The sequence below is a fragment of the Pristis pectinata genome, chromosome 3, assembly GCF_009764475.1.
Source record: "Pristis pectinata isolate sPriPec2 chromosome 3, sPriPec2.1.pri, whole genome shotgun sequence".
Classification (NCBI taxonomy): domain Eukaryota; kingdom Metazoa; phylum Chordata; class Chondrichthyes; order Rhinopristiformes; family Pristidae; genus Pristis; species Pristis pectinata.
Window position 1 is genome coordinate 35,632,211 of NC_067407.1, and position 25,925 is coordinate 35,658,135.

Consider the following 25,925-nt stretch of genomic DNA (forward strand, 5'->3'; position numbering starts at 1 on the left):
ATAAATTGGATTGCAATCATAACATAAGGAAGAAGTTAGTAAATGATCTTTGGAAAATACAGAAGATGAGCAAAATAATCCATGTTCAGTCAAGATTTTCAGGCTCTTATCTTATAAGAGCAATAACATATTCAGAAGTGAGATTAAAGTTGCCTTTATAGTTGGTTAGATATAATAAAACTGCCAGAATTGTGATGGATGAATTTGAAGATTTTCATTTGTGTTACCAATTAACACAAGCTTCCTATCATTATGGGGAAGTCAACAATTCTAAGCTACTTTCCCATAAAGATTAGAAACTTACGTTTGCTTGACTGTTTTAAAAGGTTTTCCAAGCTGTAATATTAGTTCTATCAAAAATATTGAGGGGTCCACAGGTACATGTAAAATCCTAATCTCTCAAGTCAACAGGAATGGACATGGTATGCATTCCCAGTAACTTGAACCAAAAACAGAAGAGATTAAATAACAAGGAAGCTGTTTCTTACTTTCACTCGCTCCTGCAATCTTCAAAAAGTTAATAATTTCTGTGATATAAATGTGCAACATAAATGAAACTATTTACCTCCAGAGAAAGGCAGAAATGCTTCCTTTCTCACAAATTTTCCGCTTTTGTCCAGGAAGTGTTCAGGATTAAATTCATCAGGTGTTTCCCATTCTGATTTGTCCATCAGCACTGAGTAGAGATTTGCAAGTACTTTTGTGCCCTAATTAGCAAACAAGAAGTATAAGCTAAATGAAATGGGAAATTTCAGTCTTCTATATCCAAGCTTGGATGTGAGGAAAGCCTGGAAAAACTATAGGGCTTCAACTCATTACAAACCAAGACAACTGAACACACAGGCCCAAGGGGCCATCTTAATGTGGTCCCTGGGTGTCATCATAACCCCTGCAAGCTGCAAAGGTCAATTGTGCAAACCAATGACATTCGCTTGTTGAGTTCTGTGCAAATCCGACTTGCTCAGGAGCCAGCCAAAGCCAAATGGCCAGTCTGGGCAAGATAGAGTCATACAGCATGTAAAAAGGCTATTCGGCCCAACATGTCCATGCAGACCTGTAGGCATCCATCCATACTGATCCCATCGTCCGGCACTAGGTCCATATCCTCTATGCCTAGGTGATTCAAATGATTATCCAGACACTTCTTAAATGCTGTCAGCGACTCTGCTTCCAGCACTCTGTCAGGCAATGTACTCCAGGTACTCATCACACCCCGCGTGTAAAAGCCCTGCTTAGATCCCCTCTAAATCACTTATCCCTTACCCTAAATTTATGAACTCTACTTTTAGCTACCTCTGATATGAGGAATAGTTTCCTGCAGTCTATCCTATCCATACCCCTCATAATTTTATCTATCTCAATCATGTCTCTTCTTAACCTCCTCTACTCCAGGGAAAACAGACCCAGACTCTCCAGTCCCTCCTCTTACTGAAACATTCTATCCCAGGCAATATCCCGGTGAATCTACTTTTCACACTCTCCAGCACTGTTACATCTTTCCTACAGTGTGCTGACCAGAGCTGCATGTAGTACTCCAGCTAAGGTATGACCAATGCTCTATAAACTTGGAGCACAACCTCCCTGCTGAGTGAGAGTGATGGTTCTGTGGCTATCAGGATAGGGGTGGATGGTGCCAACCAGTGGTTTTATGTAGGGAGAAGCAGCATTTCTCCTTCGTCCAGGCTGTATATTAAGGTGTTAATGTGAAACCTACCAGCATGTTTCTTCTGCTGGCTAAGTTGCTGTAGAGCTGGAAAATGCAAACTCTGACCGTTAACCAATGTTGCAAAGGTGCAACAATATTTCGAAGGAGACCAGGATCGTTTATGGCAGCTTTCACTGCCACCCAACAACAAGAAAACTGGCCTTACGCCTTCTCCGCATCCTAGTTTGTCACTGTGCACCTATGTTATAGCCCGAAGAAAGATGCAGTGTTACTTCATTTTTCACATCATGGTACCAAGGAAAGCTAATGATACAGTAAAGATTGGACTACAGGAATGGAAGAAGGAGACAGGTTCAAGCCAGTAAAAGATAGTTCTATAACAGAGAGTACTTCTTACTCACAGTGAATGACTAAACCTTGGAGTGGAGGCAAAAACAATAGAATTGTTAAAGAAACAATTAGACAGGAGCAATGGAAATAGTGGAGGTTTGTTTAAGTAGATAAATTAAGGTAGACTGAATATGAATATGAATGGCATTTCTTATCCGTAAGACTCTCATGATATCTTGATAGATTTTTCGTTTTAAACTGTAACGCAATCAACTATTTGTAGGAATAGTAAAGAGGAAAGTGATATCTCAATAGGCTCAAGAAACCAACTATTCAGATCAAAACAAACCTCCAGCTTTTGAAACACAAGAGATTCTGCAGATGCTGGAATCTGGAGCAACACACGCAGCATCTATGGAGGGAAATAAAACAGTCAACGTTTCGGGTGGAGACACCTTAATCAGGTCGACTGTTTATTTCCCTCTTTAGATGCTGCCTGACCTGCTGAGTTCCTCCAGCACTTTTTGTGTGTGTTTGTCCAGCTTTTGAAAATCTCTCAAACTCTGAATACTTTTGACGTGAAACCTCAATGCCCACACCAGCCACCCCTTATGATCAACTTTATCAAGATCTTTTCATCTCATTTATGTTGTGTTCCGTGTTAGTTCAATTCAATTTCATGTCCAAAATCTGTGTTCCAATTACCTTTGGTATGAAGTACTTTCCCACAGTTGTGTCTCGAGTAGTTTCTCTAGTAAGAGTGAATAGGGCTACGCAGCCTTTTCGCTGTATTTCATGGACAACTGCATTGGTGTAAGGAAGATTGATCTGATCATCCATCACAGGATCTTGTTGGCCAATTACACGCTCTATCTCATCATGGACCTTCTCTGCAAAGAAAGAGAAAGGGTACAGAAATATCCAGCGAACCACCACTGTGCTACCCTTTACTACAATAATAGTTCAGTTTTCACATGTGCTATGTCCCACGTGTTGCTCTAGTCGATGTGGAAAAAACAAACCAATGTGTAAGAGGAAATATCAGAACATACTGGAACCACTCAGCCCACCAGGCAGCCTCAGTGGAATGAGGTGTTAACATTTCAAGAGTGAGATCTGATGGACATAGGCTCATAGTCATACAGCACAGAAGCAGGTCTTTGGCCCATCGTGTTCATGTTGACCATCGAGTCCTACCTATACTGATCCCTTTTACCAGCACTTGGTCTGTAGCCTACTCAGCCTTGGCAATGCAAGTGCTTGTCCAGAGGCTACTTTGATGTTGTGAGAGTATTTGCCTCTATCACCTTCTCAGGCAGTGTGTTCCAGATTGTAACCACTGCCTGGGAGAAAGATTTCCTCAGATCCCCTCTAAACGTCCTACCCCTCATCTTCAACCTATGCCCCCTGGTCTCAAACACCTCAGCCATGGTTGAACATTTCTTACTATCTACCCCATCTCAGCTTCTCATAATTTTGTGCACGTCTATCAGGTGCCCCTCAGCCTCCTGTGCTCCAAGGCAACATCTTGGTGAATCTCTTCTGCATCCTCTCCAATATAATCAAGTCCTTCCTACAGTGTGGTGACCAGAACTGCAACCAAATGCACAATATTCCAGCTGTAAGGGCTGTACACAATATTCCAGCTGTCTTGATCCTGAAACATTAAACATTTTCTTTCCACAGATGCTGCCTGACCTTCTTAATGTTTCCAGCATTTCCTAAATTTTTTCAGATTTACAGCATCTGCTATTCTTTTTATTATAAAAGGAAAGACTGCTCTGTGGTTAAAGCAACTACAGTCATCATTTCCAATTACAGAGCATGAACATGGCACCAAGATGACCATCCTCATCTGGTCAGCATAGATGTGATGGGCTGAATGGCTTGCTTCCGTGCTATGTGACTCTGTGACCATGCCAAATCTTGCATGCAGGATAATAAGAGTATAAATAACCTCATATGTTGAATTCTAAAGGGACTGACAGGGTACCTCAAAAAACGTAAATGGATTACTCAAAAGACAGACAAAGATGTTTTCTTGTCGTCAGTGAAAGCTTATACTGGCAATCTCTGATTCAGAAGGTTGCTGTTTAATACACACACCAAATACTGAGCACACAACTGGCAAACCCATCAGTACTGTACTGAGGTTGTGTTGGAAGGGCTGCTTTTCAAATGAGACTCCAACATTCCGGTTCTGCTTGCCTATCCAGACAGATCGAATGAAATTATTCCAAGAACAGTTAGTTAATTGGTCCAGAGTTCACAGACCAACTGGGATTGAGATTTGTTGTTTTTTTTACTTCCACTGTGCCTTTCCCTGCAGAATTGTTGACGTAAACATCAATCCAAACTAACAGTTGTTTCTTGGCTCCCGCTCTTCCACTTGAGGACTGATGGAATTTAAGGAAAATTAACCTAGAAATTCTATTGGGTAGGGCAATAGAAAATAAATACAAAAATGGTGGCAAATGCAGAGCAAGTAAATGAATATTTCACTTGTAAAGGATATTTGGGGCACTGAACTATTGGAAGTGCAGAGATAAAAGGACAGGTGTTGCTTGGACAGTGAGGTGCGATGGGAGAGGGATGCGTTGCAGGCTGGGGGGAATTGAGCAGTGAACTGAGGTACCATGAAGGGAGAGACACATTTATAATTTTGAAAGGGAAGGTAAGAAGGATAGTGGAAGCTTCATGCTGGAGAGAGTGGAAATGCTGGATCCATTGGATGTGAAGGCTGATGGGGTGGAAGGTGAAGGCAAGAACAACCTTTTGGGAGGGAGCTGAATAGCTGAGAGGGGAAGTGGGGGAAATGGGACAGATATTGTTATCTGTAGTTGAGGGGAATTCCTGGTTAAGGAAAAAGGAACTCAGACTTCTGCATCAGTATGAAAGGTGGAATCATCAGGACACTTCTCAATGAAACTCGAGAAACTGGGAAGATGAAGAGGAGTGTTCACAGGAAGCAGAGTGACAGGAATTCTAGCCAAGGTGGTTATGGGCACAGAGGGGACTGAACTTCAGCAATGGAGCCATAGAAGTTGAGGAAAGGGAAGAATCACAGGTAGATCATGTGAGGGCAAGAGAAGGGTAGAACATGGCAATAGGACCAGAACAAAGAATGTTCCTTGTATTTCACAAAAGGGCAGGTCTCGCCAGGAACTACTCAGTTTCCCATTGCAACAGCCTTTATTTGGATGAAGTGAGTGGAGTGAAAGGAGAAGTTGTGCGATGTGAAACAAACTTGAGCCAAAGGAGGATGGCAATGATGGAGGATAAGAACTGATTTTTCCTCCATTCAGCAAGTGAAGGGCCTGCAGGCTGTCCTGCTGGAAGATGGAGGTGTGGAGAGGTGGAGAGATTGGATGTCCAGGGTGAAGATGAGATGGTTGGGACGAGTAAAACGGAAACTACAATAGTTATTAAATTATTCTGTCCACCCATTATTTTAAAAGTATCAAAACAATGGTTTGTACTCCTCAATTAATTGCAAGATTTTCCTTTAGGGTTGATTTGCCAAAGCATATTTCTTAGATAATTCTAAGCACCAATATCTTCATCCATATGGTTCCCTGGTACAAGTCATGGAACATCTCATTTTAAGGAAGTTATTACACCGTTCACCAACTTAGAATCAGGCAAGAAAACCATGGCTTCACTTTCTGCATTCAACCATAGGGATTCAGATGTCATAGGCAGAATACCAGATCTTCTTAAATTTCTCCAGTGTTACTCACCTTGAATGTCTGGATATGCTGCCATGTACATCAGTGCCCAAAGTAATGCAGTTGTTGATGTCTCAGACCCAGCAAGGAATAGATCCAATGTTATACACTGGAGATTTTGCTCATCAAAACTAGAGTTAGGAGGACCCTAAAACAACAAGAAATATAAAGTGATAACAGATTGAAGTTCTATGTCATGAGTTACAACTTTGGTTTTCCTGATTAAATAGCACAACTTCACCCACTGAGCCTGCTATACCAGGGGCACGATGGGGTCGGTGATTACTGCTGGCTGTAAATATGCAAAATGATGACGCTGATAGTTAAAATTTCCACTCGCGACAAAAAAAAATGCATCTGGGCATCACTGACATGCATGCACATGTGCTGAGGATTGTTGAGCAAAGATGGTGTACCCACCCTACGTGTCTGCTCTCCCATTGATCAACGAGGGTGCAAAGTCCAGTTCATTAATACTCTTTCACTTAGTGTAAATAGGTGGATTAACTATTGCTCAGCCAGCCCATTCTAACCTCATTTTAAATGATGGTGAAGAGCAGATCTGAAGAGTAGTGGAGTAGTGAAATTAAACCAAAATGTTTGTTAGTTGTAAATCAGTTTATTAACAAACAGAAATTCCCTGCATTTTATTTTCAATTTTAAAAGAGACAAGTGAATGTGAACATTCCCCAAGTAACTCAGAATCCAGGTTTTCAGGGATTTTGGGGCACACTGTGATTAATATTAGAGGTATAAGCTAACTTGAAATTCTCCTGGGAAGGTTTTGAGGGTCTGTCCTTCCAAAATCTGATGCAACGGTACTTTTAAACTTATTGCTGCCCAGTCAACAACCTCAATCTATTGCATCATTAAACAAAGATTCATACTAGGAGTTTTACTGTGTGATAAAAGCCTTTCTAAGGTTCTTTTCGAGGACAATATGACATCAAAACAGTTAAGGACAACTAGAAGATGATATCTTTCCTATTGCTCAGACACCACTGTAGGACATGCTTCTGAAACAAAACAGAAAATGCTGGAAATACTCAGCATTTGTCAAATGAGAAACAGTGTAAACTCCTCAGGTCTAGTACCTTTAACAGAATTGGTGATGTCATTACTTTTAATCCCTCGCCACCCCAGTAATGGTTCTTTGGTTGAAACGTTAAGTCTGTTTCTCTTTCCACAGATGCTGCCTGACCTGCTAGTGTTTCCAACATTTTATGTTTTTGTTTCAGCTTTCTAGCATCTGCATTTTTTAAATTTTCATGCTTCTGAAACAATGCCATAGATATACTCCCAACGAATGGCCAGTTAGGATAAGCGTTCAAATGGAAACCAGCGACAATTTTATAACAGAATCAAAATGTCTGAAATGGGGACATGAGAACATCAGGGATAGAAGAAGTCAGTCCCATGAACCCTCCAGCCATTGGATAAGAACAGGGCTGATCTAATGTTGGCTCCAGCTCCACTTTTCTGCCAATTCCTCATGATGCCCGACTCCTCCATCATCCAAATATTATCCTACTGTGGCTGTCAATATATTCAAGGATTCAGCTGCCACAGCCCTCTGGAGTACAGAATTCCAAAGATTCATGATTCTCAGAGTTGAAATTCTACTTCACCTCAATCTTAAATGGGTGACACCGATTCTGAAATTATACCCCCTTATTTATTCTCCTAAAGTCCCATCAGTACAACTAACCTTTCTTCATAAAAGATTTCCTTCATCCCAGAGATCAACCCAGTGAATTGTCTTAAAACTGCTCTGATGTAAGCACTGTATATCCCTGCAGATCTCAACAATATCCTATACTGTTTTAGCAGGACTTCTTAATTTTTGTAACTCACCACCTTTGCTACCAAGGCTGAAATTATAAAAGCCTTCCTAATTACTCACTGACATCCCATGTTCCGTACATGAGAACACCCAGAGCCCTCTGTCATTCAGCATCCTTGACTCTCTCTCTTTGAACAATATTTATCTTTTCTATTTTCCTACCAATCTGGACAACCTCAAACTTTTCCATATTATGCTCCAAGTGCCAATTTCTTCCCCATTTGCTAACATATCTGTCTCTCTTTGCAGGCTCTCCTCACAATGTCCCTGATAGTAACATATAAAACCATTCAAAATATTTAAATAACCTCTTAAAAAATTAACAAGTAAAAATAATTAATGCAACTGAAACACCTTAAAATACTAATAAATAATTTAAAACATTTTAAACTAAATTAAGTTCAATAACTCAAACACTTAGCTGCAGTTATCTGTTTCGAAGTGTTGAACCCATTGAAATGAATGGGATTGTCAAATGTATGCTAGCCATTCTGGGATAATACTGAAGGGCCTGATGTAATGTATTCTCTTCAGCACGTCAGTGTTCCACTGCTGGATACAATGGCAAGTCCACTGTTGGAGAGCAGGGGTCTGATAAACCAACATCTGAACTCCAGCTTGCCTCAGAATACTGCTGCTGGCTGAGCACAGGCAGAAGTTTGAGATAAGCTGAGCCAGAACTATCGACTCCATCTGAACCCAGAAAAGTGTGAAGTGATACACTTTGGAAGATCGAATTTGAAGGCAGAATACAAGGTTAATGGCAGGACTCTTAGCAGTGTGGAGGAACAGAGGGATCTTGGGGTCCATGTCCATAGATCCCTCAAGGTTGCCGGGCAGGTCAATAGAGTTGTTAAGAAGGCATATGGTGTGTTGGCCTTCATTAGTCGGGGTATTGACTTCAAGAGCCACGAGGTAATGTTGCAGCTCTATAGAACTCTGGTTAGACCACACTTGGAGTATTGTGTTCAGTTCTGGTCGCCTCGTTTTAGGAAGGAAGCTTTAGAGAGAGTGCAGAGGAGATTTGCCAGGATGCTGCCTGGATTGGACAGCATGTCGTATGAGGACAGGTTGAGTGAGTTAGGACTTTTCTGTTTGGAGAGGAGGAGGATGAGAGGTGACTTGATAGAGGTGTACAAGATGATAAGAGGCATAGATCAGGTGGACAGTCGGAGACTTTTCCCCAAGTCGAAAATGGCTAACACGAAGGGGCATAATTTATGGTGATTGGAGCAAGATATAAGGGGGATGTCAGAGGCAAGTATTTTTTTACAAAGAGAGTGGTGGGTGCGTGTAAGGCACTGCCAGCAGAGGTTGTGCGGGCAGATATATTAAGGACATTTAAGAGACTCTTAGATAGCCACGTGAATGATAGAGGAATGGGAGGGAAGGGTTAACATTTGGGAGGGAAGGCTTAGATAGATATTAGAGCAGGATAAAATGTCAGCACAACATTGTGGGCTGAAGGGCCTGCACTCTTCTATAATCCAAACCTTGGGTGTCAATTTAAGTTTACTTAAAGCTTCACCTTTTGCATTTGTAACAGGAAGCAGTCAATGAAATCCCTTTGTTCTGCTGGGTTCCATGTCTCCCGGTGCTGCTTGATTTTCTTTTTTGTAAAGTCCTCCAACTTTTTCCACGTAACAGATATATCATTATGTGGGCCTGGAAGATGTCTCATTAATTTTGGAAATGAATTGTATAGCTGTAGAAAGGGAAATGAAATGAAAAGGATGAGAGTAATTTTATTCCCATGACTGATTTAAGAAACAAACAAATTTTATTTTATTCAAAGGGAGCACTGCTTATCTGACCTAGTATCACAAGAGAGTTCTACACTCCTACTACACTTTTCACATTGAAGTGTTTCCAAACTTCATTCCTTCAAGGTCTGACATTTAAATTATGCCTCCCAGTCCCAAGCTTCCCAACCAGCACAAATACTTTCTCCAATGACCCTGTCAATTCTTTGGTTATTTTGAAAACTTTGATAAATACAATGCTTATTTGTGTAATCTCTCCTCATACTTTCTTTGGAATTCAGCTATTGTCGTCATAAATCTACATAGTATTCTCTACAAGGCCAATATATCCCTGTTGAAGTGGGATGCTTGGAACTGAACACAGTAAGATTTAACCAAGTCTTTGTGTGCCGGTCACATTCCTTCCACACTCTTGTAACTAGTCCTCCATAAATAAAAGCAAGCATTCCATTCACCTGTTTCGTTCCTTTCTCTACCTATCCATGACATTCTAATGATCTCTGTGCATCCGTCTGGACTTCCGTTCATGCAAGGTTTTCATCATTTAAAAAACTCTCTGTTCTCTTTATTTCAGGGGTGAAGTGAATGAACGTTTTGCACCATTTGTCACTATTTTTTGTCTGATCCATTCACTTCACTTGGCAATTAATAGTTCTAGTTAGACTTTCACCCGTACCTGGCAAATTCCCCTGAAGGACATTAGTGAGCTAGATTTTTTTTAAAACAACAATCCAGAGGTTTTCGTGGCCATCACTATGAAGACTCATTGTTAATTTCCAAATTCTGGATTATTAATCTGAATTTAAATACCATAACTGCCATAGTGGGAGGTGCTTAGGTCCCTAGATCATTAGCACAAGTTTATAGATTACTGAGATTGGTAACTGAACTGCTGTGACTTCAGCCAAATTATTACCTAGACTAATAATGCCCCTTCAAAGTAATGAGTTTTAATTTTAACTAAAATATCTTTTGTGAGGGACTTTATCATATGTCTTCTGGAAGTCTATATGAATAACATTCATAGACATTTTCTTGTCCATTCTCAAGGTCACCTACAGTCCCTTTCTCAGATTGATATGATACTTGGTTCATTGGCACCTTCTCAACCAATGTCTACTGTGGTACAGGAAGGCGAGCTGGGCTGCTTCGTCTCAGCAGGCGCCTTGTTGCCGCAATATGATGATTTGTGCCAGTGCCTGCCAGACACCAAAAGAAGAGGATGTTAATCGTCCTTTGGCTGAGCCACATCTCCCATGTTGAAGTGATTGGGAGAACTCTCCGTGGGAACAGGTCACAAAGCACCTAGGAAAGGCCAGAGAACCAGCAGCTAGGTGATAATTAGTACTCAGGCACTTGACAATCAAAATAAAATGATAAATCTTTGTTAAGTCCTCAGGTGCAGAGAAGATTCCTGTATTATTTGCTGACTCCTCATCTACATGACGTGAAATTCAATGTCGGATTTTAGGGAGAGCCAACTTATTCAAGGCTGAAATTACCAGAACAGTTGTTTGACATGACTGTGAGTTGCTGCCAAAGGTTTCTGTCTCCAGGCATTCGATGGAGATTTCCCAATTGCTCAAGGTCTTCTGCATCATCGCCCTGATCACACTGAAGGTTTATTTCAATGACAGCTCCAGACCTTGTTCCATTTGCAAAATAGACCTTAACAACATTCCACACCGAGCATTCCTTCTGACTCTATTGCAGGAAGCCACCACATCAACCCAGGCAAGGTTACCATTCTCTGAGGAGTCCTTTCACAAAGTGCACTCTATATGACTGAATGTCTGAAGACAATAACAAGATAGGTTTACCCTGATTATCTTTAATTAATGGGGGAAGCTCTGTCCAAATAAAATTTTATTTGCAAGTTGGACTCAGCAGACCTCCAGCAAAGCAATTTTCTGAAGTTCTTCCAAGGTACTTTGGCATTTATTGCTCATCCCTGACTGATCAGGACAAGTATACAATAACCTGTCTTCTCGAATGTAGTCTGAGAGGACAAGGTACTTCACAGAGTTGTAGGGTGGAGAGGTCCAAGCCTATGATAATCATACTTCCAAATCAGGGTGGTGTATGACTTGGAGAGGGACTTCCAAGTGGTGGTATTTCCATGCACTACAGCCCTTCTTTCCAAGTGGTAGTGGTCACAGGCTGAGGAGGTACTGCTACGAAGCATTCGCGGCTTCACTGTACTGGACCTTGTCAATACTGACCCCAGAAGGTAGGTAAGATATTTCATGACGGTGTCCCATTGAGTGTCATGAGGCCATGGTTATACTCATGTTAACTGCCTGCATTTACTATGATTTAAATTGTACCACTATTCCATTTTCACATTGACATATAGCAGTATTGAGATGAAAATCATCTCCAATATCCGTATTGTTTTCATTTACTCCTGCCCAATTTTATGCTGAAATAAACAAATAATTAAGGAGTCAGGGGTGGTAGTGGAGGGTTGTTTTTCAGATCAGAGGCCTGTGACCGGTGATGTGCTGCAGGGATTGGTGCTGGGTCCCCTGTTTTTTGTCATATATATTAATGATTTGGTTGAGAAGTCGGTGGTACAGTTAGTAAGTTTGCAGGTGACACCAAAATTAGTGGTGCTGTGGACAGCAAAGAAGGTTGTCTGAGGTTACAACAGGATCTAGATCAACTGGAAAAGTGGGCAAAGGAATGGCAGATGGAATTTAACTCATACGGGTGTGGATTGATGCATTTTGGGAAGCTAAAGCAGGGCAGAACATACATGGTGAATGGCAGGACCCTGGTGTATGTTGTAGAACAGAATGACCTCGGGGTACAAGTACATTGTTCCCTGAAAGTGGCAACACAGTTATACAAGGTGGTGAAGAAGATGTATTGCATGCTTGCCTTCATTGGATGGGCCTCTGAGTTTTAGAGTTGCCACATCACGTTACAGCTGCACAAGATATTGGTGAGACTGCACTTGAAGTATTGTGTACAGTTCTAGTTGTCTATACCATGGGATGTGATTAAGCTAGAGAGGGTGCAGGAAAGATCAACAAGGATGTTGCTGGGACTGGAGGGCTTGAGTTATAAGGATCAACTGGATAGGCTGGGACTGTTTTCCTTGGAGCAAAAGACGCTAAGGGTTGACCTTACTGAGGTTTATAAAATCATGAAGGGCAGAGATAAGGTGGATGTTCACAGTGTTTTTCCCAGGCAGAGGTTTAAGTTGACAGGGGAAAGATTTAAAGGGAACCTGAGAAGCAGGTTTTTCCACAGAGGGTGGATGACATAAGGAATGAGCTGCCACAATGTGGTGGAAGCAGGTACAGTTACAATGGTAATTGCACAGACATATGGATTGGAAAGGTTTAGAGGGATATGGGCAAAAGGGATTAGCTCATGAAGGCATCCTGGTCAGCATGGACAAATTGAACCGAAGTCCATATCATGCTGTTTATCTTTATGACTCTACCTTTTACACGCTACATTTTGGAACTAGACTTTGAAAACATACTTAAAAATTGTTAACACAAATGTATCTCGTGAATTTGTAAAAATTACGCACGGTTAGTTATGGTAACATACATTCTTGTCAGATAAAGAGATTTTAAATTCATTCCAGAAGTTTTTTTTCTTCATCTTCCCAAATTCAATATGTAAAAGTATTATTCACAAATATAACCATACCTGAACCCAAATACTTTCCATAATATGTCCAAATTTGTCAAGTAAAAGATGCATCTCTTGTATATCGCTTTGGGGGTCATTATAGTCAAACCGTTCTCCAAAGACAATTGAACAGATTATATTTGTGACTGATATATTAATCTTGGTTTGAGGATTGAACGGTTGCCCTGAAAGCAGAACACAGGGAAAGTTAAAAATTTAATCTCAACAGCCTGTCCAACTGACAATGCGCGAGTGTAGCACATACCTTTTAAATAGTAAGCCACTTAAACCATATTGTGTTCAAGGATAACTATAATTAAAGTTGAATCACTAAGATGGATATTACACCGCATTAACTTGATTCAGGAGGTCTTCAAAAAAGAATCAGAATGAGGTTTATTATCACTGATATATGTTGTGAAATTTGTTGTTTTGTGGCAGAGTACAGTGCAAAACATAAAGATATAAAAATTATGATAATTTACAAAAATAAGTAAAGAGTGCAAAAGAGGAATAATGAGGTAGTGTTCATGGGTTCATGGACTGTTCAGAAATTTGAAGGCAGAGGGGAAGAAACTGCTCCTGAAACGTTGAGCGTGGGTCTTCAGGGTCCTTTAACACCTCCTCGATGGTAGTAATATGAAGAGGGCATGTCCCAGATGGTGAGGATCATTAATGATGGGTACAGCCTTCTTCAGGCACCACCTCTTGAAGATGTCCTCGATGGCAGGGAGGGTTGTGACCGTGATGGAGCTGGCTGAGTCTACAACCCTCTGTAGCCTCTTTCGAACCTGCACATTGGAGCCTCGATACCAGGCACTGATGCAACCAGTCAGAATGCTCTCCATCGTACATCTGTAGAAATCTGCAAGAGTCTTTGGTGACATACCAAATCTCCTAATGAAGTGGAGCCACTGGCGTGCCTTCTTTGTGATTGCATCAATGTGTTCCTGCATGCTCGAATAACAGATGGACTTAGGACAGGGTATCAATACATGCAGGTCTTCATCACACCTAGCTAGACCTTCTTACATTTCTCATGCAATCTGATACTCTTCTCTTTCATGCGTACACAGCACTATTTCCAGTTTCCTATCTCTCACTAAATAAGTAGGCACTAGATGGCAGCAACAACCACTCGGTGAACATAAAGCACAGCACGTCTTTCAAGTTGCTTAATATAATTCTTCTTACTATAGGGATCTGCTGTGGTTCCATCTGATTATTACTGGCAAGATCGTTCCACGTGTTCTTCACTATTTGCATGTTGTGTTCCGACCATAGGTTCTAAAGGTTGTTAGTTTATTTTAACCATGCCCCAGACTCATGCCTTCTGCGTCATTTACCCCTGTAGTTGCTGCCACATGATTTTTCTTTCACAGAAGGATGAAAAGGTCAAATCTGCATTCATACAGAGTTTTCACATGTTCACAGCGAGTGAGCTGTTTTGTAGGTTAACAACTGGAGTTCTGTAGCTGAAGCAACACAAAAAGCACTGGAGGAACTCAACGGATCAGGCAGCATCTATGGAGGGAAATGAACAGTCCACGTTTCGGGTTGAGACCCTTCATCTAGACAGTCCTCTGAAAATCAAAAAACTGCAGATTCTGGAAAACTGAAATATAAGGAGCTTGCTGGAAATACTCAGGAGGTCAGGCAGTGAAAACAGAAATAAAGTTAACATTGCAATGGTGACAAAGGCTCTTCAGCCTAAAACATTAACTCTGTCTCTTTTTCCCCACAGATACTGCCTGACCTGTTGGAGTGTTTCAAAATTATCTGTTTTTATAAAGAGAGGACAGTTCGGATTATACTTTATTTTAAATATGATGCTTTTTGCACACTGGCAGGGTATACAGTATGTTAAAATCTTTAATGAAATTTAAAGTGCCAATATGAGATTGAACAGAATAAAGCAGTGGGCAGTTGTGAGTGAGTGGAGTTTTGTTGCTATCAGCTCATAAGAGCAAGGCCCCAGAATATGGGCCAGGATCTTCCAGTTTCTAAATTATATGAATAACTTGATTTTCATATAATTGTCTCTTTTGGATCTTTTTACAGACTGGCTGCAAAAAAAAGTTATTTAAATAAGCGCTTAGAAATTGGTCTGCAACTGAAAAGTTATGTTAGTAGTTGCTGGCTCAAAAAATCTAGTGATCTGTGCTGGCTGTTATCCATTCCACCAACATCAACTACAAAAAACATCCACTCTAGAGGATCTCTGGTATCCAGTCAAGGAGTTACTAAAACTAGCAAATGTTGCTACGAGGAAAGATTAATATGTTGGAGATCTTTTCTTTGGAATCGAGATGATTGAGGGAGAATTAATTGAGGTGTCTTAAATTATGCAGGCCCAGACTGACTAAAATAAGAAGGACATATTTCCTGTAGCAGTGGGGTCAAAATGGAGCATGGATTTAAATTAACTGGTAGAAGGATTAAAGGGGAACTGAGGAAAATCTCTTTAAACAGAGGGTGACAGGAGTCTGGAATTCACCGCTGACACATTGGTTAGGGTGAAAACTCTCATCATCTTTGTACAGTATACGGATGCTTATTTGAAGAGCGACGGCCTGCAGGGCTACAGATCGAGTGCTGGAGGATGGGATTAGGTTGAATGGTTCTTTATTGATTGTCACAGACACAATGGGCTAAATGGCCTCCAGTGTCATAAATTTCCGATTCTATTCTAGGAAATAAGTAGAATTTTAAACTAATTTTTCAACCAGCTTACAGGACATAAATATGAGAACATACATAAAATTAAAGTAGAAACTGAAAATATGACAAATAAACTTTATTTTTTTATTATTTTAAAATTCATTGAATTATTTTTGAGGGGCAACATTATAGTCAAACAGTAATGTTGCTTACTACACCATTAGAAACTCATCTTTTATCTCAGCCTCAGAAATGCAATGTTTAACTGGCAACGTGAATCTTCTCAAAATTGATGTCCATTTTGCCACATAATAGCCGTGACCAATTTTGCATCATTACACAAAATCCAACCCAATGGCATTACATCTGAAACAAAAAGTAGAATAAACTTACCGTTCTCTTTCTTGAATGAATCATGAAGATATTTTATTTCCTCCAGAGTTCTTGCTTCCAAAGATTTTTGCCCAACACCAAAACTTCTTAATGTCTTTAGTGCAAACTTACGCTGCTCTCTCCATGTGTCTCCGTTGGAGAGCTGTATACCTGTGTTGGAGAAATACAGGTGGCATTTGTAATCACACTTTCTGGATCAAATAATTGTAATCTTGAATTAAAAAGCATTGCCTTCAGTGATTCATCATACATCTTAAAATTAATGATTTATGAGTGGCCTATATAGGCTGGATGGAGAGATAACAGAACTCCTTGTAAAGAAACTGATGTGAATAGTAAGCCTTCCTACAATCTAATGGGTAAAGGTGTCTTCTGATTTATTATAAATAAACCAGCAGAGTGCTGATTTTGTTTGGCTCTGTTCTGATTTAGCTGATGTCAATTAAGTGTTGGCTTCAAAACTCATTCATTGTTTAGGTTCACAACTGGATCAGCATAAACAATGTCTGGCACCAATGGAACCAAACCTGCGCATTAGTCAGTGTCTTTAGGACACAAAAAAAAACTCATGGAAAGAATATTTTAAATTATCCTAACACATTTTAAAGCACAAAGGTTGATTGTGATCTTTTCAATTGTATGTTTGCAGACTGGAGCAATGAATGCATTTAATGACACAAAAAAAACCTTGCAAAACCACAGAACCAGTATCCCACTGGCAGAAATCAGTAATCGCAAAACCAGTAAATTGATTCAAAACTGTACAGTTCCTACCAGGTATTTTATAAACTCACCTGCGGGACATGAACATCATTAACCAGGACAGCATTTACCACCAGTGCATAATTGCCCTTGGGAACATGATAGTGAGCCACGTTCTTGAACTGCTGTGACCCTACTGGTGAAAGTCCTCCCACAATGCTATTGTATGTGTTCCTATTCACAACATTGGTGATCAGAGCACAAAAAGCAAAAGAACATAAGACGCAGAAGCTGGAGAAGGCGATTCAATCCTGACACCTGTGTTACCCTTCAACAAGATCATACAAACATATGAACTGAAATCAGGAGTAGGCCACTCAGCCTCTCAAGGCCACTCTGTCATTTAATAAGATCATTACTGATCTGATTATAATTTCAATATGGCATTCCCTTCCATTCCTGGTCACCTTTCATTCCTTTACTTAGAAAGTATCTTTCTGCTTCCACTCTGCTTTGAGAAAGAGAGTGCTAAACACTCATGACTTTGATAGAAAAAAAAGCTTAGACAGGTGATCCCTTTATTTTTAAACAATGAGCCCTTGTTCTAAAATCAGTGTCACTTTCTTGTACTAAACTCTGATTTTTTGATTCCCTTGACATTTTGAAATCTATTATTCTCTGTCTTGAATATACTCAGCAATGGCCTCCACAGCTTCTTGGGTAGAAAACTGCAAAGATTCATTACCCTGTGAGTGAAGAAATTGCTTCTCATCTTCAAGTTGCCGTTCAACTCCACGACAGATTAAAATATTCTGTCATGTAAATGGATTTTATGGGGACTCCAGAAGCTTTCTTCAAGAATCTTCACTTGCTGAATGAGTTCTGAAAAGCACGAGGACTCATCTGCATATCCTAGCACAGAGAAGGCAGATACAGCACACTCATTTCCACTTAATGTGGAATAGGTTCCACTCTTCAAGTTGAAGTTACTTTATTGTCATTCACCCATATGCTATAAAAACACATGGAGGAACGAAATGTCGTTTCCCCCAGACCCCCACAACGTAGGACGTACATAAGACAGAAGACATACAATAAACGCAGACAAAAAATTTGTGCAAGTACAAATAGTGCAAAAAATGGTATATACAGAGTACAAATTTAGTGCAGAGTTAGTGCAAAACCAAATTGGACAAAGAAAATACAGAACTCAATGTGTTGCACTAATTGTATAAACATGTTCAGCAGCTGTTGTGCAAACCAGGGCTTCTGACATGGCATTTGTCTGATGTAAAAAAAACAGAAAATGTGGGAAATATGCAATATCTGTGGAAAGAGAAATGGCATTAACACTTCAGCTTGGAGACCAAACAGCAGAACTAGGAAATGTTGGAAGTTGAACATGTTTGGGGTTGCAGAGGAGGGGAATTTGCAGAGAGAACAAAGATTTGAGAGCAAGAGAAATTGTTCGTCATTCATTCTCTCAGTTTCCACCCTTATCACAGGCATTCCTTTTCTTCTCTCCACCACTCCCGCTTATGTGCAACTCAAAACATGTTCAACTTCTGACATCCCCTCGTTCTGATAAAAGGTCTTCAACATGAATCATCAACTCCTTTCTCTCTGGACAGATGCTGCTTAACTTGCTGCCTATTTCTGGCATTGTCTGTTTTTATTTCAGATTTCCAGCATTTTTTTTTGTATTTTGAATCATTCCACTTCCCTGTTTATACCAGAACAATACAGCCTTTGTAGTTGAAGGCTTTGTTATGTGGTTTTGGATTAACACGCAGGCCTTCTTTTCACTCTCTTGCATCACCACGGAAACCAATTCGTTGATGTGCTTCTTGTGCTCCTTCACAATTGGAAGTAATTTTTTTGTTGGCATCTTTGTGAAAGGGACTTAAGAATCAGTCTGCAAACAGTGCTTTCTATTTCCTCTCTCCTTTGAGGCCATCTTGATGTTTGACCACTGTACTTGTTTTGTCAATTTCAATAAAATAGCCATTGAACCTTGTAGTTCAATTCCAAAAGCTGTAGAACAACTCAGGTGCCTAAAACGGGACAAAGCAGCCTAGCATTACTTGAAACTTAGTACTGCACTTGCAGATATTAACACCTATTCTTCCTTTCTCTCATGGTTTCATTGCTGTCTTAACAAACATGAGTACTGAAGTACTAGATTTCTCCCCATGTATAAAGATTTTCATTTACTTAGTTGTGAAAAACCTGCCTATATTGTAAATCATCCTGTCACAGCTGGCATACTTTCATAAAATAAGAATTCCTAACATTTATCAATTCCTGAACCAAGAAACAATGAAACAATTAATAAATTACCTACCGTGTCCATTGACAAGGTCTTCAAAAATTGGAAATGCTGCTGGTCCTGCAAAAACATCTGTCTGACAAACCATGGCCTCTTTAAAAGCATTTAAACCATTTAAGACAACAAGATAGGAATATCCCATTCTCAGGCTGAAAATATCTCCATACTTCTCTGCAAACTGTAAAAGATATACCATATCAATATTTGGCTTGTTATGTTAGCCATATTATCGGATATACTTGCACAGAAGAGTTTGAATGTTTCAATTGAAAATACTTATAAAATCATTTAGTAAGATGTATAATTTTAAACCTATCTTTCAACACTTGCAAAAGGCTGAGCCTGGATTTTATTTAGTAGGTTACTGATGAATTAATCTACTATCAAAAATGGAAGCATCTGGGTCTTCATCTGCTTTGGCTACTCTTCTTGGCTGTTCAAAGTGAAAATATGTACAAAAACTCACTTTTTATACTTCTGACTCTGTTCTATTCCTCTGAAAACTCACTGCAAATTTCCACTCAGGTTGCCAAGACAAAGTTGCATTCTAGTCACAAGGATATCATTAGACTCCGACATCCAAATCCAACAAACCCAATTGGCTTTGGATGATTTTCTTTCTATTTGTTCAGCTAAGCAGATTAAAATTTCATACAGACACTTGTGGCAGTTCCAGCGCAGGTACATAACCTGTGCAGTTATAACTACCCACCCTCATTCATCCCATGGGTACTGTTAACTATGGTAGACTGCATGTATTTAGACAGAATAGCTCTTTACTTGTTCCTTGAATTTTCACTGATACAGCCAACATTTATTGCCAATCTCTAATTCAACTGAGCCAAGTGGCCATTGAGAGGGCAGTTAAGGAAGTTAAGGATGTGCAAACTCCTCATAATCTTACCCTTAAAATCCTGCTACCATTATTGTGAATGTGCACTTAACATTTTCTAAGGCCAGTACATTCTTCTTGCCCAGAAATAAATGTGTTTAAAATGAGACTTGTGGGGGACAAAATAAATTTGCATGTCCATTACACATCTCATGCTGGAGACACGGCATGAAATTTAAGCACAACTTCCTTTTCTTTCCCCTACAGGCAAAGGCCAACCTTCCATTTCATTTTATATTTATGCACTAGCAATTCAAAAACTCTCATATATGGACATGCAAATTCATTTTGCCCCTCACAATTCTCATTCGTTCACCGTTAGGAAGGCATTCTTATTTAGTTACCAAGATTTAAAAGTAGCATCCAAAAATGCACCTTTTATCCACGCCCTACTATTTTATCCTCAAATTAATGATTTAATCAAAAGATTTAATTGCACACTGGCTAAGCTCAAACATTGAGCAAAACACAGAAGAGATCAAGATTAAAAATAATTGCCATATCTTTGTTTATTTATAATGAGATACCAATAATCCAACAGATCCCACATATAGATGGTAAACAGGTGTTTTACAAAACCAAATAGTATATTCTTTACAAGTCTTGACAGACCCATTTTCTATTGCAATTATGCTATAACTACTAAATGTTGCTATATTTTCTGAAAACATTTCTTAATTTATTTTCTTACAACTACATGATGTATGTTACCTTGCAAAACTGGAGATGAGGATTCTTCAGGTCCAGCTGGAACATATTTCCGACAAACGGCAGATGAAAGGGACCAGGTGGAAAGTTCTTGGGAACATGACTATGGAGAGCATCAAACACGAACAAGGTAACAAACAAAACTACTGCAAGAATCAACACCTCTCTTGACAACAGATTTATAAAGGAAAGATTCTGTGCTTCCATTCTAGACTAGCACTGTTGTGTAGTCTCTCCAACAGATGGAAAAGCTCTTCAGAAAAACAGCTGCCAAGATCAGATTACCCAACTTCCAAGATCACTAAACTATAAGCAGCCTTCTATCACGCGGGAAGCAACAGAGATTCAGAGCACAGTCCTTGTAAATTCAAAAAGTCTGCAACTGTCCTGATAAGACCCAGACCTAAAACAGAGGTGCTTCTACTGTTAATTGTACTTCCTGATAATCTGCCACAGTGAAAACGAGGACAAACTTGTTTTCCTTTGAGATTGTCCACTTAGCGTTCTTGTTTTGACTTGGCAAAAACTAATGAATAATACAATGCAGCTGGAACTCTGCCAATTTACAAGGTTTACTTGATTATCAAGAAGAATACTAGTTATTCAAATAGTAGTGCAATGGACATAACATGAATTAATTGGATATTTTTAATTTGTCATAGTTTAGAAAAGTACCTATTATTTAAAAATGGAAATCAACTGTTGAAAATATTTCCGTTTCAATTATTACTCCAGTTCATTCAAGATTTGCTACTTCACATGGATTGTTTTTAAATTCATGTTTTACTGCCAAGTTAACCAGTCACCCTGCGACATCAACAGCAAGAAATGTTCCAGAACAGCTCCAGTGAATACAAGGAGATTGATAATCCAGTTGCAAGGTTGAGTACAAACCTCTCCACAACCAGACATGCTTGGTTCCTTCGGTTACTCTTGAGGTGATGCTGGTGAGCTGCCTTCTTAAATGACTGCAGACCTTCTGGTAAACATATTCCCCCGTGCTGTTGGTGTATGATTTGGAGGGGAACCTGCAGGTGGTGGTGTTCCCATACACCTGCTGCCCTTGTCTCTCTTATTGGTAGTAGTTATGGGTTTGAGAGATGCTATTAAAGTGGCCTAGGTGTGTAACTGCAGCATTTTAGATGGTAAACAGAGCAGCCACTGAGAGCCAGTGGTGGAGCGAATGAATATTTAGGATGGTTTAAGGGGTATCAATCAAACAGGTTGCTTTGTCGGGTTCTTGAGTTATCGTTGCTGCATTCATCCGGGCAAGTGGAGAGTATTTCATTTCACTCCTGACTTGTGCCTCAAGATGGTAGATAGGCTTTAGGCATCCTGATTAGTAAAGATATTAAGAGCGTTTTGTACAATGTAAACTGGGACAAAGTTAAGGAAAGCAACAAAAGCTGCAGATGCTGGAAATCTGAAATAAAAGCAGAAAATGCTGGAAATTCTCAGTGGTCAGGCAGCACTGTAGAGAACGAGAGAGAAATGGCAGCAAATTCAACAGTAATTGAAAGTGCTTCTTAAATGATACCATTGTACCTGCCTCAACCACTTCCTCCAGCAGCTCGTTCCATATACTCACCATCCTATGTTTGAAAAAGTTGCCCCTCAGGTCCCTTTTAAATCTATACCCCCTAGTTTTGGACGCCCATACCCTGGGGAAAAGACTGTTACCATCCACCTTATCTATGCCTCTCATAACTTTAAACATTACTATAAGGTCGGCCCTCATTCTCCTATGTTCCAAGGAATAAAGACCCAGCCTGGCCAACCTCTCCCTATAACAGAAGTCCTCTCGTCCTGGCAACATCCTCATAAATCTTTTTTGCAATCTTTCCAGTTTAACTACATTTTTCCAAAAACAGGGTGACCAAAACTGTACACAGCACTCCAAGTGTAGCTTCACCAACTACATATACAACGGCAACATAACGTCCCAACTCCTATACTCACTGCCTTGACCGATGAAGGCCAGCACGTTAAATACCTTTTTCACCACCCTGTCTACCTGTGACACCGCTTTCAATGAACTATGCACTTGTACTCCATTCCATTACACTCCCTGGTGCCCTACCATTCATAGTCTCTGTCCTACACTGGTTTAACTTCCCGAAATGCATCACCTCACACTTGGAGAAACAAAGGACTGCAGATGCTGGAATCTAGACGAAAAATGTCCTGAAGAAGGGTCCTGACCCGAAACTTTGACCACCTGCTTTTCTCCACAGATACTGCCTGGTCTGCTGAGTTCCTCCAGCATCATAGTGTTCTTCACCTCACACTTATCTGTATTGAAATCTATTTGCCACTCCTCGGCCCACTTCCCTAACTGATCAAGTTCCCCCTATAATCTACAATAACCTTTTATTTATCAACAACATCTAATTTCATGTCATCCACTTACTGATCAAGCCTTGTGCATTTGCATCCAAATCATTTATATCCAGTAAATAACGAATAACAAGTGTCCCAACACCGACCCATGGCACACCACTAGTCACTGGTCTCCATTCCGAGAAACAACCTTCAACCACTGCTTCCTATCTCTGAGCCAATTTTGAATCCACCTAACTAGCTCTGCCTGAATTCCATGGGACCTAACCTTTCAGACCAACCTAACCTTCCAGACCATGCAGGACCTTGTCGAAGCCCTTGCTAAAGTCCAAATAGAAACCATCCACTGCCCTACCCTCATCTATCTTTTTGGTTATCTCTTCAAAAAAACTCAAAGTCTCGTCAAGCACGACTTTCCAGGCACAAGGCCATGCTGACTCCTCCTAATCAGACTCTGTCTATCCAAATGCTGATAGATCTTGTGCCTCAGAATTCCCTTCAGTTACATCCCCACTACTGATGACAGGCTGACCGGCCTGCAGTTCCCTGGCTTGTCCTTGTTACACTTCTTAAACAACAAAGCTTCTCACTTGTTATTCTTTCCTCTCCCTTCAAACAGGCTCACCCAATCAACTTTTGCTAGACCCTGCCTAATTCCCCCAAAATTAGCCCAGCTCCAGTTTAGGACCCTAACCTGTGGGCCTGTCCTATCCTTTTCCATCACTATCTTAAAACAGTAGAATTATGGTCACTAGAGCCTAAGTGCTCCCTTTGGCCAAGTGCTCCCTTTAACCAAAGTTTAGAGAAAAGCAGGAAAAGGGGATGGGGGTAAGGTCTGGAAGGCAGGAGAGATTAAATAATAAAAGGGGCACTGGTGCAAGTGGATGATAACAGGTCAGGAAAAGAAACAGTAAAAGTTGGGTCCAGAGAGAGAGTGAAGGACCACAGCAAAAGCATTGACATCAGTTGTCACAAAACTGTGGTCTCCAAGAGAAGTATTAAATAGACTGCTTCAGGACTAATAATTCCAATTTATATCAATGGTGTGGATTCTGAAATTCAATGTGTAGCTACTAAATCTGAAAAACTGAGGTCGGCAGAAATGAAAGCAGTTGAAAATTCCAGAATGAGCTAAACAAAGTAAATATGGCCAACTGAAATTTATTGCAGACCAATGTAAAATATTGAATTTATTATCTCCAGCATAGTTTTCCAGGGCTCCAGAAGCTCTCCAATGAAAAGGAGGTGAATTTCAATGTTAATTCAGGAGTCTTGTCAGGATAACAATAATCACAACAAGCATTGAGTAGAACCTTTAATCGAGCCAAATCCCAAGGCACTTCAGAAGTTTTGTGCAGTGTTATTGAAAAAAGTAACAGCAAAGCATCCAAGTGCCAACTCTTTGTGAATTACAATATCTTTAACTTATGTTTCCTACCAAGTTTGTGTGGTACACCCTGTGTAAATTGCGAAGAAGGTTTTCTTTTTAAAGATCATTGCCTTGTTTGGTGAGATAATCTTGGTTAATAACCTTGGTGACTTGGAACCAGCAAAGACCCTGTCAACCCTCCTCCATTGGCAACTATGCAAGGATTGACTTGGTCATCAGGAGACAAGGCAGTATGCTGGACACATGGTAAGCAGGCAGGCATGGGTGAGAAGTGAAAGCACTTTAAATGAAATTCCGATTTTCAAGTTCCCATTTGTTATTATCCCTTTCCTGAACCAGAGTTGCATCACTCCTACCATTCTGCCAGAGATCCCAAGCAACTCTCCCATCTTCCTCACAACCCTCGATGTAATTATGTATGACATTATCAAAAACAAAAGCTTTTCACTGTATCTCAGTGCATGACAATATTAAACCAATGCCAAGCTCCAACTCAACTCCTACCCAAGTCTGGCTGCTGCCTCTTTCACCTGCATGATGCCCCACATGCCCCATTAGCACATGTCCATTCCACCTTCATTCTGCTCCTAGCTGACTCTGATTTGCTTGGGAGTGGGAAGGGAAGCATGATTGCTCCTTTCATTCCAGACTCTTTCCTGGCAGATATGGTCATTCTTGTCTTCCTTCAGCTGCCAGGTTTTTCATTGCCAAGAAACTCAAGCCTCAGGAATTAGTTGTTAAACAAAGGTGAACTTTGAGGCAAGCAGTCTCACTAAAATATTAAAGGATGAACCTGCCTCTAGACAACAATTTAGTTGTCTCATTCCCCAACAGAATGCACCCCCTCATCAGATTATCTTTCTTGATAACTCAAATTGAACACATTGGATCATAAAATTGAGCCATAAACATCAATCGTTTTTACAACACAAGGCCTGCAACAGAGTGTCACAAATTACATGCATGTTTCTAATTGAACCACCCACACAATTGGAGAACCAAGTTTAGCCATGTTGCAGGTTCTGAAAGTGAGCTCTGGAGTCAGGAAACTGGTACATGCATGGTGTCTATAATTATGCAAGAGCAAGTCAAGAATTGTTGTAGAATGTTGCTCAAATCATTTGTGTAAGTGCACGCAATCTCATTATTATCAATTCATACCAGTATTTTTTCCCCAGTGGTAATTAAATATTTCAAAAAGACCTTCTAATAGCACTTTAACAAAACAGCAAACAGTATTTTGGCTGCAGACATGAATTTTGAAACAAAAGTAATTTCAAAATCCATTACATGCAAACATAGAAAGTATCCACATTGTTATTTTTTTTCTCTTAAAATCCTTGCTATGTACCAGTGGTAAAACAAGAATAAAGAACAATTAAATACACCAAGTCTGGTTCAGAAAAAAAGTAATGAATCAAATTCTTCAACCCAAAGTTATTTGTTGCGTATTGTTAGCAATCAAAATGAACCCATTTCACAGGTATATTAAAAAAAGGTTTAAGTAATGTATCCCTCGTACACTTAGG

At 40.0% G+C, this 25,925-nt stretch overlaps 1 protein-coding gene across 7 annotated transcripts in view; it reads right to left on the reverse strand.

Annotated features, from left to right (window-relative positions):
• Positions 1-21,113, reverse strand: part of LOC127568814 (cytochrome P450 2J2-like) — a 56,273-nt gene extending 35,160 nt beyond the window's left edge. For 2 of the 7 annotated variants that reach the window (XM_052013000.1, XM_052012999.1), the window contains exons 1-8: positions 20,670-21,113; positions 19,082-19,244; positions 16,036-16,185; positions 13,000-13,166; positions 9,096-9,272; positions 5,737-5,872; positions 2,702-2,886; positions 566-707 (exon numbers count right to left, since the gene is read on the reverse strand). In XM_052013000.1, the coding sequence (XP_051868960.1) occupies positions 566-707; positions 2,702-2,886; positions 5,737-5,872; positions 9,096-9,272; positions 13,000-13,166; positions 16,036-16,185; positions 19,082-19,244; positions 20,670-20,873 (1,324 nt within the window). In that variant the 5' untranslated portion in view covers positions 20,874-21,113. The remainder of the gene's footprint in view (positions 1-565; positions 708-2,701; positions 2,887-5,736; positions 5,873-9,095; positions 9,273-12,999; positions 13,167-16,035; positions 16,186-19,081; positions 19,245-20,669) is intronic. The other 5 variants (XM_052013001.1, XM_052013003.1, XM_052013005.1 and 2 more) reach the window with 5 other exon arrangements.
• Between the last annotated feature and the right edge of the window lie 4,812 nt (positions 21,114-25,925).